General features: G+C 43.8%; 1 protein-coding gene across 2 annotated transcripts in view; it reads right to left on the reverse strand.

The window, feature by feature from the left end:
• Positions 1 to 9,532, reverse strand: part of NFE2L2 (NFE2 like bZIP transcription factor 2) — a 35,466-nt gene extending 25,934 nt beyond the window's left edge. Inside the window, exon 1 of one of the 2 annotated variants that reach the window (XM_005573572.4) lies at positions 9,320 to 9,532. In XM_005573572.4, coding sequence (XP_005573629.2) covers positions 9,320 to 9,364 — 45 coding nt within the window. In that variant the 5' untranslated portion in view covers positions 9,365 to 9,532. Of the gene's footprint in view, positions 1 to 8,190 lie in introns of both variants that reach the window. The other variant, XM_005573573.5, reaches the window with a different exon arrangement.
• Between the last annotated feature and the right edge of the window lie 5,716 nt (positions 9,533 to 15,248).

The raw sequence follows: 15,248 nt of genomic DNA on the forward strand, positions 1-15,248 counted from the left end.
GTGGCCCCTGGATCACAATTTGGAAGTCACTACCCTAAGGATTTCACCAAACAGGCAGTGTGGTAAAGAAGTTTCTAACAGAGGGTGAAGTGCTGTTTCCGGAGGATAAGATACAACCTGCACCACAGGATGATTCCCATCCTTGGTCCTGGTCTCTGCTTGGGAACCAGCAGGAGAAGAACATGTGGGTTGGTGAGTGGGGGCACTGTAGCTGACACAAAGTAAACCAGCCCTGTTCCAGGCCATTAGGGTTGGTTTTTCTTTTTTCTATTGAGGCAGGATCTTACTCTGTTGCCTAGGCTAGAGTACAGTGGCATGATCATGGCTCACTGCACGTTCAAACTCCTGGGCTCAAGCCACCTTAGCCTCCCAAGCAGCTACAACTGCAGGTGTGCACCACCAGACCCGGCTAATTTTTTAATTTTTTGAGGAGACAGCGTCTCAATATGCTGCCCAGGCTCATCTCAAACTCCTGGTCTCTAATGATCCTCCCACCTCGACTTCCCAAAGTGTTGGGATTACAGGTGTGAGCCACCACACCTGGCCTAGGGTTGTTTTTTCTATGTATATTCTCTATGTCTCATTGAGAATCATCAAGAATAAAAATAACTTGAAAAATTGGCAACTTTTCCTACTGCAAGTAAAAAACTCTCATTTTCCTTAAAAAATGAGTTTTTTACTTGCAAGAGGAAGTCACTACCAGCACTCTTAATGGTTAAAATTTTTTTTTTCTTTTTGTGAAATATTCATGGTTCTTCACTACTCTCTAGATGCAACAGCAAGGCTCCCTGGCCCCAGTAGTGCAAAACAAACAAACAAACAAAAAGTACAGGTCCTTAGTTAGCCCTCAAGCACCTGAAGAAAAGGTATATAATTCCATCATGCATCATACCTCTGTGCCTGTTACCTTCACAAAAGGCAACAAACAACTATAATCATTCTTCCCTCTATTCTAGTCCCTTAGGCAAGGAATAGATTGGGTTTTACATCCATGTGCAGTATTATAATTTTATGCGGAAGCAGAACAGACAAGAGATTGTCAGGTCTGAAATAAAGCAAAATTCTATACACCTTATCAGTGGGCCCGCTACATACACAGTCAATACTGTCCTCATATTAAGGTCATTTCTTTCACACAGACATTGAAGGTACTAATCTACTCTGAATGTCCGCCACATTCCTGCAAAATAAATAAATAAATAAATAAATAAATAAATAAATAAATAAGGAAAGGACATTGAATGAGGAAATTCAAGAAGTGTATGCTGCATACAGCCTAAATCTTAACTGAAGTCCTTCTGTTTTGAGGTACATGAATCACATTATGTACATCATTCAATACGAAACTCCTAAGAACAAGTAAAATAACAGGATACCATTTTCTAAATCTTAAAGCAACAAACTACGGATGATTAGAATTAGAAAAGCATGCTTCCAGAAAGGTGACAAATCCACCTCCCCCCTCCCAAAGGGGCAATGGTCAAAGACAAGACTGGAATTGGGCCTTGAGAGCTCTGCCTGGCAACCTTGGCTGTGGAGGCCACAGTGGACAGTTACCCACTCTCTTCTGGGCCTGTTTGCACCATCTGTGGGGTGGGTGTATAGGGCTGGGGCTAAGCCAGCTTCACAAGCCCCCAACCACCATACCGTCAAGTCTGTCAAGTGGGAACGCTGCGCTGTGGCACGCACACCCACACACAATTTGGCAACAGTTTGGAAGTTAGCCCCAGTTTCCAAATATGTCAACCCAAAAGCCATTCAGGTAAACATAAGTGGGAGTCACTACAAAGTGGGACTTCATCAGGCAGATACAGAGAACCAAAAAATGAAGTTGCTAAAAGTTGCTGTAGAGATTTAAGTCTTTGTTTTTAATGGAGGAAGATAATGAGGCCCAGGAACACGGATTCCTAGAGTAAGACGGTGTTCCATCCTGGCCTCCAGGATGTCCAACACCTATCCCAAGCTTCTGAGCATTCTGTCCTCACTGGCTTCTCTCAGTGCTATTTCCAAATAACCTAGATTGCAAGTTATCACAGGCCACATTCCTGAAAAAACACGGAACAATCCTACTGACCCACTTCAGAGAAGCCCTTTCATAACAAAGTTACCCAAATCTTCTGGAGGGGTTTAATGAGCTCAGGTTATATATACTAAGTGAGTTTCAGACACTCGCCAGGCACCTTGAAACACAGTTCCTGAATGTAGGTGTTAAATGTAAGGCTGTGAAGGGCAGTGATCAAAGACAAAAGCACTTGCTTTCATGATTTAAATAAGACATCCTAACCAGTTTTCTAAATCACTACATACTTCAATGGGTACCAAGCATTGAGGTGGGTCTCCTAGGGCAGGGGTCCCCACCTGCTGGCTACAGACGGGTCAGTGGCCTGTTAGGAACCAGGCCGCAGAGCAGGAGGTGAGTTGTAGGCCAGCATTCCCACCTGAGCTCCACCTCCTGTCAGATTAGCAGCAGCAGATTATCAGAGAAGCCCGAACCCTGTTGTGAACTGAGCATGCAAGGGATGTAGGTTGCTGGCTCCTTAGGAGAATCTAATGCCTGATGATCTGAGGTGGAACAGTTTCATCCTGAAATCGTCCTCTACCTCCTTTTATGGAAAAACTGTCTTCCACAAAACCCATCCCTGGTACTAAAAACACTGCGGACTGCTGCCCTAGGGCACTGGCTCTCAAACCTGACTGCTCATTGGACTCCCCTCAGAACCTTAAAAAAATAGTGATGCCTGGGCCCCACCCCCAGAGATTTTGATCTCATGAGGGATATGGCCTGGGCATTAGTTTTTAAAATACTGATGGTGAGTCTAATATACAACAGCTTGAGAACCACTGCCGTAAGAAACAAACGGAAATATAAAAAGTGGAAACAACTCAAATGATGATCAACTGGATAAATAAAATGTGGTATAGCCATACAATGGAATAGTATGCAGCCATAAAAAGGAATGATGCTATTGATACAAGTTGCAACATTTTTAAACCTCGAAAACATACTATTGATACAAGTTGCAACATTTTTAAACCTTGAAAACATTGCTGTAAAAGAAGCCAGCAGCAGAAGGATAAATATTGTATGATTACATTTACATGCCATTCCATTTACATCATACGTCCAGAATAGGCAAATTCACAGATAGAGAAAATAACTGAGTAGTTACCAGGGGCCAGGAGAGTTGAGAGGAAATGGGAAGTGACTGCTAATGGATATGGGGTTCCTTTTGAGGGTGTTGGAAATTGATTACAGTGATGGTTGCATAACCCTATGAATAAACCACTAAATTCATAGGGTTCATAGGGTTGCATAACCCTGAATTAGATTAAATGGGTGAACTGTATGGTATGTAAATTGTATCTTACTTTAAAATACATCTATATCTATAAATTCTATGCACAGCTCTCAAGGAGCTATCTACTTAGAGAAAAAAAAAGATAAGTAAGACAAGTATCAAGAAAGATTTAAAATGCCATTAGAGAGGATCACCTAAGTAATACAGAAGGTAAAAACTATAAACTCAGAGGAGGCCTCAAAGCCAAAGTGATCCATATTTTTCTTTTCTTTTTTTTCTTTTTCTTTTTTGAGACAGAGTCTCGCTCTGTTGCCCAGGCTGGAGTGCAGTGGCACCATCTCGGCTCACTGCAAGCTCTGCCTCCCAGGTTCACGCTATTCTCCTGCCTCAGCCTCCTGAGTGGCTGTGACTACTGGCGCCCGCCACCACGCCCGGCTAATTTTTTGTATTTTTAGTAGAGATGGGGTTTCACTGTATAAGCCAAGATGGTCTCGATCTCCTGACCTCGTGATCCGCCCACCTCAGCCTCCCAAAGTGCTGGGATTACAGGCGTGAGTCACCGCGCCGGGCCTATTTTTCTTTTCTTACTCATTTTTCTTCTCTGATTTGAAAAAGCAATAGAGTTCAGAGCTTGTCAGTGTACAACTGATAATACAGGCCCTAAAGTCTCAGTTCTAACCTTATTTGGAATGGCTACTTAGCATTGCCTTAGAATTTAAAAAATATATATATATTCAGAATATAGGCTGTTGATGGACTGTAATGACTCTCAAGAGTCAATTATCAACAGGGCCTTTGAAAGATGGACTTGGAGGCCAGGTACAGTGGCTCACGCCTATAATCCCAGCACTTTTGGAAGCCAAGGCAGGCGGATCATCTGAGGTTGGGAGTTCGAGACCAGCCTGGCCAACACAGTGAAACTCCATCTCTACTAAAAATACAAAAATTAACCTGGCGTGGCGGCGCACACTTGTAATCCCAGCTACTTGGGAGGCTGAGGCAGGAAAATCGCTTGAACTCGGGAGGCAGAGCTTGCAGTGAGCCGAGATTGTACCAATGCACTCTAGCCTAGGTGACCGAGTGAGACTCTGTCTCAAAAAAAAAAAAAAAAGAAAGACGAACTTGGTGCTGTAAGTCCAAGTCCTACTTAATGCCCTGAACTTGTCTTTACTAGTACCAACAGTTTGGGCCAAATAAACTTACATGCTCAAATACACAAAAAGACTTTTAAACACCAGGATTTGCAACACACAGGTATTACAGTACATATGCCATAAAAACAAATGATTAAAAGTGCCTCCCCTACTCAAAGTTCTTAATATACTTAATAGTCATAGTTCAAAGTTATTATGGCAGAAGCTGACACATAGAAGGCTCAAACTTTAAGTAGCACAGGATGTTGTTTAACAGTCTTGTTTTCATGTCTGGGGTATAGTCTGGTATAAGAAAGCCATATATATTTCTCCAACAGTTTCTGAATGTTAATATTTAATATTATATACTTGAACATATTTTTGCTTTCATTTACAGAAAACATACCATTAGCAATTGAATAAATCTTGGCCTATACCTTAAAGCCCTTTTAATAAATGTTTGTTGGTGCTTATTTAAAAGCAGGTAGCAGTGAAATTTCAATAGCTCCTAGAAATTAAATGATCAAAAAAATAAACTCTGTTCTCTATTTATGGCAAACTTACAATGAATAAACATTTCTACAGTCAGAGATGAAGACAAGCAGGTTAAAAATGACATCTAGTAAACTTGTCCTCCTCTACCCTGGTGTGCAACATATTTCAGTCAACTTTCAGAAAGTGGCTGGACCAAGCACTTAAATGCCCTAAGGCTGACCTGGACTAACTTTTAGGCAAATCATCCATCAGATCCTATAAGTCCTGCAGCACACTTCATTCAGACAAATAAGACAATAATTCCAAAAACAACTTGTTTAACAATAAGGACTAAGAAAGTGTTTAATTTTGAGATGTACTATTCTCAAAGACCCAAGTTAGCTTCAACTAGATAAGACTTGAGCCCTTATGCTTGCTATAGTTCAAAAGTGCCAAAACATGAGATTAGGGTTGAATTTGCGCCATCAGGTTTCTGCTAGCTGTTTTCAACTCAAATTTTCCCCATTCTGCTCTTTCCTTCAACCTGGTTTAACCCTGTCCGTCACAGTCTTCACCATATTCTTACTACCAAACTTATTTTTGAGCACTACTTCGAAACAAAAAGCGCCAATGGAACAGAAGAAATGTACCAACTAGCAAGGCGAACAAAGGCAAAGACTCCAGTAGCAAAGAGATTTAATTAAGAACAAAGGGAAACAGTTCCTGAAAACTGTGAGGCAGAATCTTAGACATTGCCAAGACCCCAGGAATTTAAAAAACTTATTATATTAAGAAACAGGCTGGCGCAGTGGTTCACACCTGTAATCCCAACACTTTGGGAGGCCGCGGCGGGTGGATCACCTGAGGTCAGGAGTTCGAGACCAGCCCAGCCTGGCCAACATGGTGAAACCCCATCTCTACGAAAAATACAAAAAATTATCCGGGAGGTGAGTGCCTATAATCCCAGCTACTCTGGAGGCTGAAGCAGTAGAATCACTTGAACCCGGGAAGTGGAGGTTGCAGTGAGCCAAGATTAGGCCACTGCATTCCAGCCTGGGCAACAGAACAAGATTCCATCTCAAAAACAAAACAAAACAAAACAAAAAAACAGTCCTGCCTCTCTAAATTGAACCCACCGAGGCCTCTGTGTCTTCCTGAAAAGGACCACAGTGGGTAATCCCATTGATGGGTTGTATTCACTCTCCCAGCATTTAACAAGGTCCACCTCCCCCAGTCATACAGTGATTAAGTGTCTTGCTAAATGGAAAAGCTGCAAACATCAATCTTTTACATTCCAGCCTCTCCTTCCCCCAGAATAGGCAAATCTCAACTTACTCACCTTCTGAAGTGTGAGTTTTTCTTCCTATTTAAAGTTTAAGGAGTTTTGGTAGTCTGGAAGTGGTGATTAGGAGCCCCCAGGAGTCAAACCTGTTTGAATGCTACCTTGGCCACTCAATAGTTTGGTCACCTTAGCAGGTCTTGGCCTTTCTCTGTGCCTCTTTCCTAACCTAATGCCTGATCTAACTATTATCTCTGGTTTTCCCAACCTGGAAACCAGGGATAATAGTATTTCCCGTGAGGTTACTGTAAAATTATGCATGTGAAGCAATTATGTTTGGACCCAGGGAAGTGCCCAGTAACTTATCTATTATTATCTTAGTGCCAAATTCTTCCTGCATACTGAAAAGATAACCCACGTTCAAGGAACAGTTAAGGAGGAAATACTGACACAAAACCCCCTTTTAATGTCTTCAGTCAGGACAGAGGAAATTCCCAGAAAAAAAAAATGTACTTGTTGTGTTCCTTTTTTTCACGCAGCTTTGTTAAACATGATTTATCCTCAATAGAAACAAATCTTAAGAAAAATGATGCATTTGGCTTTCAACTTTTCCTGGTAATCCTAAAGACAGAGTCGGTTTTCCCCCAACGTTGCTTATAACAACCCAGGGCAAGAAAGAAAGATTTCAAAATGGCCCAAGTTATTTTTAATGCGGAAAAGACTGATGTGAGTTATGCATTTATCCTCCTACATGCTGCTTCCACAACCTCTCAAGAGATTTTTCACATATCTAAAAAGTCAAGTTGGTCTTTGCTTAACATTCATTCAGGAGATGAGAGGCCTGTCCTATTTTTCTTTTGTTTGACTTAAACATAATCTCATCGGTCTATTTCAATATCAGCTTCATCCCTCATCCAGGAAAGTACTTTATCTCTCCAAGACACCCTTGAAAAGAGTAATGGATGTTCCTTCCACCTAATGGGGATACTGAATCTAAGGCTCTCCTTACTGCCCTGTTTATCAACACATCCTCTGCACAGAAGGTGAAAAACTACATCCTACTACCACTTCACACCTGGAGAGTTTTTTTGACAAAAGATCAAGAAAATGTTTGACTCAGTTCAAATCTTTATGGATGACAACAATCTAATATGAATCATAAACGAAATCAATTCTAAATTTTCTTGTTCTTTTTCTGTTTTCAAATATGCAAATCGATATCTGATTACAAAGGCAGAAAAGCAGTTATTTTTATCAAACGTAATTGAAAAATACACAATGCAGTACATATGTTTTATGCATTTTTGTATATGGAATGTTATATTACACAGCAAAGAAAGAAAAATTTAATAGAGGGTTGTAGACAATTTGGGAAATTAGAAAAACCAAAGTTCATTTTTATCATATATCCTTCGGTCAAACAAGCATTCCTATAGATAACTCTTGAACAGCAGCTATTAAATAAATCGTAAAGTACAATTTACTTCTTCCCTAGTTGGAACCAGAAGAATATAATCCCAATCAAGATTGGGGAAAAGTTCAAGACAACTTTAAAGGGGGAAAAAAAGGCACAATTAATACATTGTCTATAACTTAAAACTTTACAATAGATCTTTGGAATTAACCTAAGACTTTACATTTAACAGCATAAACGAATTTACCGTACATCAAGTACACGTTTCCTTGAATTCCAATTTTTTTCCTAAAATTCATTTACAAAAGAAATTAGAAATATAAATATCTACTTTTAAAGTTTCTACAAGGATGAGCTGAAACTTCTTTTCCCTTTTATAACAATTTACAGAAATTAGCATGTGTTTTGAAACGCAAGCGTTCCACTCTCTGCCCCTGCAAAAGAGGGTGGACATGTTAAGAAACTGAGGCAAATTCTCAACTGAAAAGGAAAAATATATAAAGTACTCAGGGAAGAAATAACAGCTGAAAGCAAAAAATTATTAACAAACTAAAAGCAATAGAAATTCTAATCTACACTCGCAACTCTTACCCTTGACAGCACAGAAGAGAATCTCCTGTCTTACACATTTTGGAATTGCAATTCTGAAACGCTAAATCCAAAGACAAAGCCGCTCTGGGGAAAATAACAATTGCGCAACAGATCAACAGCTCCAACTTGTCCCTTGGCCCTGGCGCGGCGAGGTTTGCACGCTATAAAGCAGGAAAGGGCCAACCGAGGGCTGCTGTGACGGCCAACAGACCGCTGTCACAGAGGCCAAAGCCACGCGCGCGGTGCGCGCCACCAGGGGGCACAGCGTCCGAACTAGACGCCCCGGGTGCCGCCGACTCCGGCCTCAGAGTCCGCTGCCCTCGCCCGCACTTTCCCGCGGCGTTGCGAGAGGCCAACTCCGGGTGCCCGGGCCCGAACCCCTCCCCGGCCGAGAAAGTGCGCGGGGCCCGGCTCAGCCGCCACACGTCGGGGCTTCTGGGCCCGCTGGGCACTTCAGGCGCTCCTCCCTCGTCCCGGGGTTGAGCTTTCAAGAAAGCTCAAGGCTGCCAGAGAGTGATCCGACAGATGGATGACTTCGCAAAGCAGCGCCCACAGACGGCCCAGCGGGGTGAGCGCGCCGCAGCCCGCACACACGGAGGTCTTGGGGCGCGGCGAAGGGGCTCTGGGTCCCAGCCCGAAGGCGACCTCAGTTCCCCCGAGAGTGGCCCCGTGACTAGGCACATTTTTGCCGGCTCTGAGGCGGGGGAGCCGCGCAGCCCCGGAAGGGCCGGGCCGCGCCGGCTCAGACGGCCAGCGTCCGCCCCCTCTTGCCCCGCTGCCCGCCGGGCCGCTCAAACTTAGGGGCTCCGAAGCCCAGCTCTGGGGACCGGGGACGCGGCTGGATTCGCCCACCACTGCCCACGCCCGCGGGCTCAGTCCCCAGACCTTCCCGCAACTTCCCACCCGTTCGCCCTCGGGCTCGTGGTCGGTCGGACCACCCGGCCGCGTCCCCGCTGCCCCTCCCCACCCTGCCCCAGCGCAAGCGCGGCGGCTCCAGCCAGCGCTGCGGTCCTGGCTCTGACCGGACGTGGAGGAAGCCGGCTGCGGCTATCCCTCCCGGGCCGCGGTTCCCTAGCTCCCCCGCCCCCGTCCCGGCACCACCGCAGGGCCCAGAGGGCCGAGGCAGCACCTGCTGGGACGGGAGTCCCGGCGGCGGCAGCTCCAACTCCATCATGCTGAGCTGGGGACCGTGTGTTGGGGCTCCCCGACGGCGGCCCCGTTCCGGCTGCCAAGGCGCGGCGCGGACAGGGCGGCTCTGGTGGCGGCAGCGGCGTCGGTGGCTCCTCCGGGCTCCCCGGCACTCGCTGATCGGCGACACGCCGGCGGGCCCCTGCCCCGCTCCGCCTCCCGCCCCAGAAGGGCGGGGCAAGAGCCTGGGCCCTTCCTTCCCCCGCCGGCCGCGCGGGCTGAGCTTCCGAAAATCCCCCACCCGCGCCTGGGCTGACGCAAGAAGCTCGCGGTCCGGGGGCGGGAAGGGACTGCCAGCTGGGGTCCCAGCAGGCGGGGGATCGAGAGGAGGCCACAGTTAGCGCCCCGGTGCCGGCGTTCAGTTGCCCTCCCCCGCAAATAAGGGCAGCGCTCTAGCCCGCGAGATAAAGAGTTATTTGCGAAGGTCGCTGGAGTTCGGACGCTTTGAAACAGTTTAAACAGTTGGAACAAACACACCCGGAGCCCCGGAAAGGCGTTGGTGTAGGAGCTGCGCCTCCCTGATTTGGAGTTACAGAACCTTGCCCTGCTTTTATCTCACTTTACCGCCCGAGAGTGGCGCCAGCCGGGGTGGGGGGCTAAAGGTTTGGACCCAGGCCGTGCCACTGCCAACTGCCCTCCCGCCCTTGCTCCCCTCCCGGGCTGGGGGCAGTGGGCCCTGCCCAGGGGAGATGTGGACAGCGCCGGGAGCTCGTGTTCGCAGTCACCCTGAACGCTCTCCTCTGAACTCCCACGTGTCTCCGTCAAGGGCAAACGGAGAAGTCCCTTTAGGTCGGAGAGTGGTCAGTATTGCCTACCCAGAGCTGGGAGAAAAACGGGAACCGCAAGAGAACTTCTTCCCACTAAAGCACAGCCACCACGCCACAGATGGCGCCCTTCAACAGTGTGTAATACCACAACATGCTATGATCTTTTAATCTTTACAAATTTCTTTTTCACGTACTCACAAAATAGTACAAATTTTAAAAAGTTACAAAAACGTTTGTATAGTATTGGCTCATTTTATAAAAACATGTGCCCAGAAAAAAATTGAAGGATAGTTACCAATATATTAAATGCTGTGGAATCAATGATTTTTATCTTTTTCCTTGCTACTTCCAAGTATGCTTTAAATCTGCAATGCGTATGTGTTATGTCTTACATTAAAAACAATTATTTAAACATTAATTATTGCCCAGAGAAAACTTCAAGTATTTGAAACCAGGAATATTGTGAACCTTATACGGGTTCAAAGAGGATAGATAAATGGTTTGGTTTTGTTTTTTTCTTTCCTCTTACGCATTTACAGTCTTTCTAACTCTTTAACAAGACTGGTTTTCAGTTTCTACCTTCCTGGAATTATTCAGAACCAGGTGAAGTAGATAATACTGGCAGTGGTTTTACTATTTCATTCAAAAACCACACACACACACACCCCTGACTATAGCGATCAACGCCCAAAAAACTGCAGAGCTTACTTTCTCTCTGTTGCATAATTTGACACTCCCAGGATTTATGTGTAAATTTGTATATTCAGATATTCCTTGAGATAAGTGAAGCCTACATTAATTACTTGTAATTGAAGCAAGCTTCTTCAATTCCTATTAATTCCTTTCAGCTGTTATGTGAAAACCCTGCAACATTATCTGCACAATGAAAACAAGTTAGGAGAAATTGTTTGCAAAGGACCTCACATGAAAGATGCAGAGACATAATAATAAAATAACATTTCTGAGTCCAAGAGAAAGACAAGAGTAAATTGTTAACAATTCAAGTTACTTATTAAAATTACGACATCAGAGAAGGTAGACAATGAACCTAGCCGGTAGGAGATACCAGAGTCATATGACACGGTTACTTCTCTAAAGGAGTTTATAATTTGGTGTTTCCTTGTTAAGCCACAAAATTTCCATTGAGTTTAGACTGAATGAAATAACCTTCACTTTTCCAATGCTGCAATTTGCTGAGAGTATGTTATTTCAGGCACCTGCAGAGTACATATTTTCAAAGGGAGGAGAGCAATATGATAAGAGTTTGAACATGTTTAAGAAAAACAAACAGTAAGGAAAAGCTATTTGGCATTTGGTTTTGTCAAATAAAGGGAACCCCATTCTCAAGACCACCCATGTCACGGAGGTGCCCAGTCTTGGCAGACTCTGGAATGTGATTGTCTTCATATGAAAGCCTGAGCCCTTGCTTTGCCCTCCAAACCTGCCTATTGTGTTAGGAGGGCACAGATACTGCATATTGAGAAGCTCCGGAGGAGCAAGAAAGAGCGAGAAAGAGGAGGTGCTGGTTTTTCTCAGCTGTCTTGCTGCCGTGGGATCCTTTTTTGCTGCCAGGCTCTCCTAGCTACTATCTGGAAAAAATACCCTTCAATTGGTTTTGTGTTCTATTGACTCTTGTACCTTTTCATTGATGTCTGAATTATTTGCTGTATTTGGGAAGACAGCCCTCCCTACATGCTTCAGATGCGTCCATTGTAATACCTTACTCCAGATTTCTCATAAAAAATTAGTATCCTCGGCTGGGCGCGCTTGCTCACGCCTATAATCCCAGCACTTTGGGAGGCCGAGGCTGCGGATCACGAGGTCAAGAGATCAAGACCATCCTGGCCAACATGGTGAAACCCTGTCTCTACTAAAAATACAAAAATTAACTGGGTGTGGTGGCGCATGCCTGTAGTCCCAGCTACTCAAAGAGAGGCTGAGGCAGGAGAATTACTTGAACCCAGGAGACAGAGGTTGCAGTGAGCCGAGATCACACCACTGCACTCCAGCCTGGTGACAGAGCGAGACTCCATCTAAAAAAAAAAAAAGGTATCATGAAGTCTGGATAATGGTGATGCATCAACCCATTAATTCCACCTTCTTTGTGCTCTAATCTGCCAAGTTGCAAGGCACAAGAAAGTACCGATTGTTTCAAAATCTTCCATCATTTTGAGGCTTCTTCCTCTTTCTGTCACTTCCTCTCAATTGTTCTCCATGTTTAAGCCAGAAAATATTCAGAATCTTTTAGAATTGTAATTGAAATTCTACTCTGTCCAGCACAAAGTACAGAAAGCTTCTAAAAATGGCACCCAGTAAACCACCCCTCCTGATATTGAGGCATTTGTCTAGTCCCCTCATATTGAACTAAGCATGGCTGGCCCTGCAACTTGCTTTAAGTTATGGAAAGAGGCCAGAAGTGACATTATGCCAGGTTTTAACTTAAGCTTGAAAAAGGCCTGACAGCTTTTAATTTTATATTCTTGGAAGTCAGCCATTATGCGTAGAGGTCTGACTACCTTGATGGAAAGAGAGGCCATGGGAAAAGTCATGGAAGATGAAACTCTAAATGGAGATAAAGAGACTATGTGAACCAACACACCAGACATATGAATGAAGAAACCATCTTGGACCTTCGAGTCCACCTAGTCAAGCCCCCAGAGAACTCTAGCCCCAGCTGCTGTATGACTGCAGTCACATACAAGAGACTGTAAGCAAGACCAGCAGAAGACTGCCTGGCTAAGCCGAGTCAACACAAAGAACTGTGAGAAATTATAATACATTGCTTTCAGCCATTAAATTTGGGGGTGGTTTGTTTCATAGCAATTGATAACAAAAACAGCATACTGTATGGTGACTATCAAAGGCAGGGTTTCCCCCGGCTGCTTTTTGTTAATCAACATTGGGAGCACATACAGGGAGTTGGTATTTGGTGATTTAATAAAGACTCAGACTCTCAGAAGAAAATTGACTTCCCTGGGAATGAGGAAGCTGCCTTTCCCATAACATATGTTTGTTGCTACATACAAGGTAAAAAACTTCATCACACCATGCATCAGTTTCATTTTATTAGGTAGATGGTGGACAGATATTCTTATCAAAATACACTTCAGGAACACAGACATTTCATCAATGAAGTAGACGGAGGGATAAACGCATACAGAGGTTCTGACCTTGATATGACCTCGTTTGTACCAGTTATGTAAGATACTCACTGAATATCTGCTTAGGGAGTTTGAACTTGAGAAGCAACCTGCCCAGTGGATAAACTAAACTCCAGTATAGGCCAGTCGCGGTGGCTCACACCTGTAATCCCAGGGAAGCCAAGGTGGGCGGATTACCTGAGGTCGGGAGTTGGAGATCAGCCTGACCAACATGGAGAAACCCCGTCTCTATTAAAAATACAAAATTAGCTTGACGTGGTGGTGCATGCCTGTAATCCTAGCTACTCGGGAGGCTGAGGCAGGAGAATTGCTTGAACCCGGGAGGCGGAGGTTGTGGTGAGCCAAGATTGCGCCATCGCACTCCAGCCTGGGCAACGAGAGTGAAACTCCATCTCAAAAATAAATAAGTAATAAACTCCAGTATAGCAGTGTTCAAAATAATTGGTGTATTAGTTTCAAAACATACCCATATCCTTGGTTCCCTGGAGTGTACACCTGACTGTGCAAATTACTGGTAAAATGAACTGTACATCTCCAAAGCCAGTTTTAACTCGTGTAGTTTCCTGCTCATAAGAGAAAAAGTATCTTGCAGCAACAGCAATTCAGTGAGTAAACAGAAGAAAGTTTGAAAGAGTCCTTTGAATTTTATGTGTTGATACCTATATAAATATATATGCACAGGAAAAAAAGACAAAATGCACATACTCCAAAATGTTAACCATAATTATTCTGACTAGATGGAGACTGATGACTTGTTTTCTCATTTTTCCGTGTTTGCATTGTTCTAAAGAAATAAACATGCATTACTTGTTTTTTTTTTTTTTTGGAGACAGGGTCTTGCTCTGTTACCCAGGCTGGAATGCAGCTGTGCATTCGTGGCTCATTGCAGCCTAGACCTCCTGGGATCAAGTAATCTTCCCACCTCGGCCTCCTGAGTAGCTGGGACGACAAGCATGCACCACCATGCCCAGTTAATTGTAAAATTTTTTGTAGAGGGGGCAGTCTCACTATGTTGACAAGGCTGGTCTCAAACTCCTGGCCTCAAGCAGTCCTCCTGCCTCAGCCTCCCCAAATGCTGGGATTACAGGCGTGAGTTATTGTGATTGGCCAAAATACATTACTTTTATAAGAAGAAGAAAAAAGGTGGGAGTAGGGTGTGGGAGTAAGGAAAGAACGCTTGCTTTTCTCCTATGCCACTGAATCTATTTTATTTCCAAATTGAATTTTAACCACAAGCTTTGCAAATCTTTCCATTTTGTATTTATTTGAGTGGAGCCTGGAGAATTTTACCACATCTTTAAGTGTAGTTGTTGTAAGATTCTAAATATCCTTTCTCTTTCAGTTTACTGCTATATTTGCAAAGTTTAACTCAGCAGAACATGAGTTACCAAAGACAAAATATTATGAATAGAGATTAAGAACTGCAGCCTCTCAATAATATGCAAAGTGGCCCAAACATAACATTGCTTTGTGGGGAAAATAAAATACAGAAAAACATTATGCCTAGAGCTATGTCTTCAAGGCCAGTTCTCAAATATTAATAATAGGAGTAGAATATCAGATAATTTTCATTTCCATCTTTGTATTTTTCTGTATTATTCAAATCTTTACAGAAAGCATTTTTAGAATTAAGGGATAAAAACAATTAAACCATTTCCACTTTGAAGAAACAAAAAATAGACTACAATGAATGGAAGAGCAGAGCATCCTCATAAACAGACCTTACAGACAATCTATAACATTCTTGGAGGCTGGAAAATAAAAAAGGGAAATGAGGTTTGCCAACATAATTGTCTTCTGATACTTTCTATTCCAGGGACTGTCATGCCCTTTGAGTAATATGAGAATTTAAAAAAACCTTAGAAATCTTCTGGCCCGGAGATGGGAAGTAAATTTCACTTTGATTGCCAATTCTGATGCATTGGTAGTGACTGCCTACAAT

The sequence above is a fragment of the Macaca fascicularis genome, chromosome 12 (assembly GCF_037993035.2).
Source record: "Macaca fascicularis isolate 582-1 chromosome 12, T2T-MFA8v1.1".
In the NCBI taxonomy this organism is placed as follows: domain Eukaryota; kingdom Metazoa; phylum Chordata; class Mammalia; order Primates; family Cercopithecidae; genus Macaca; species Macaca fascicularis.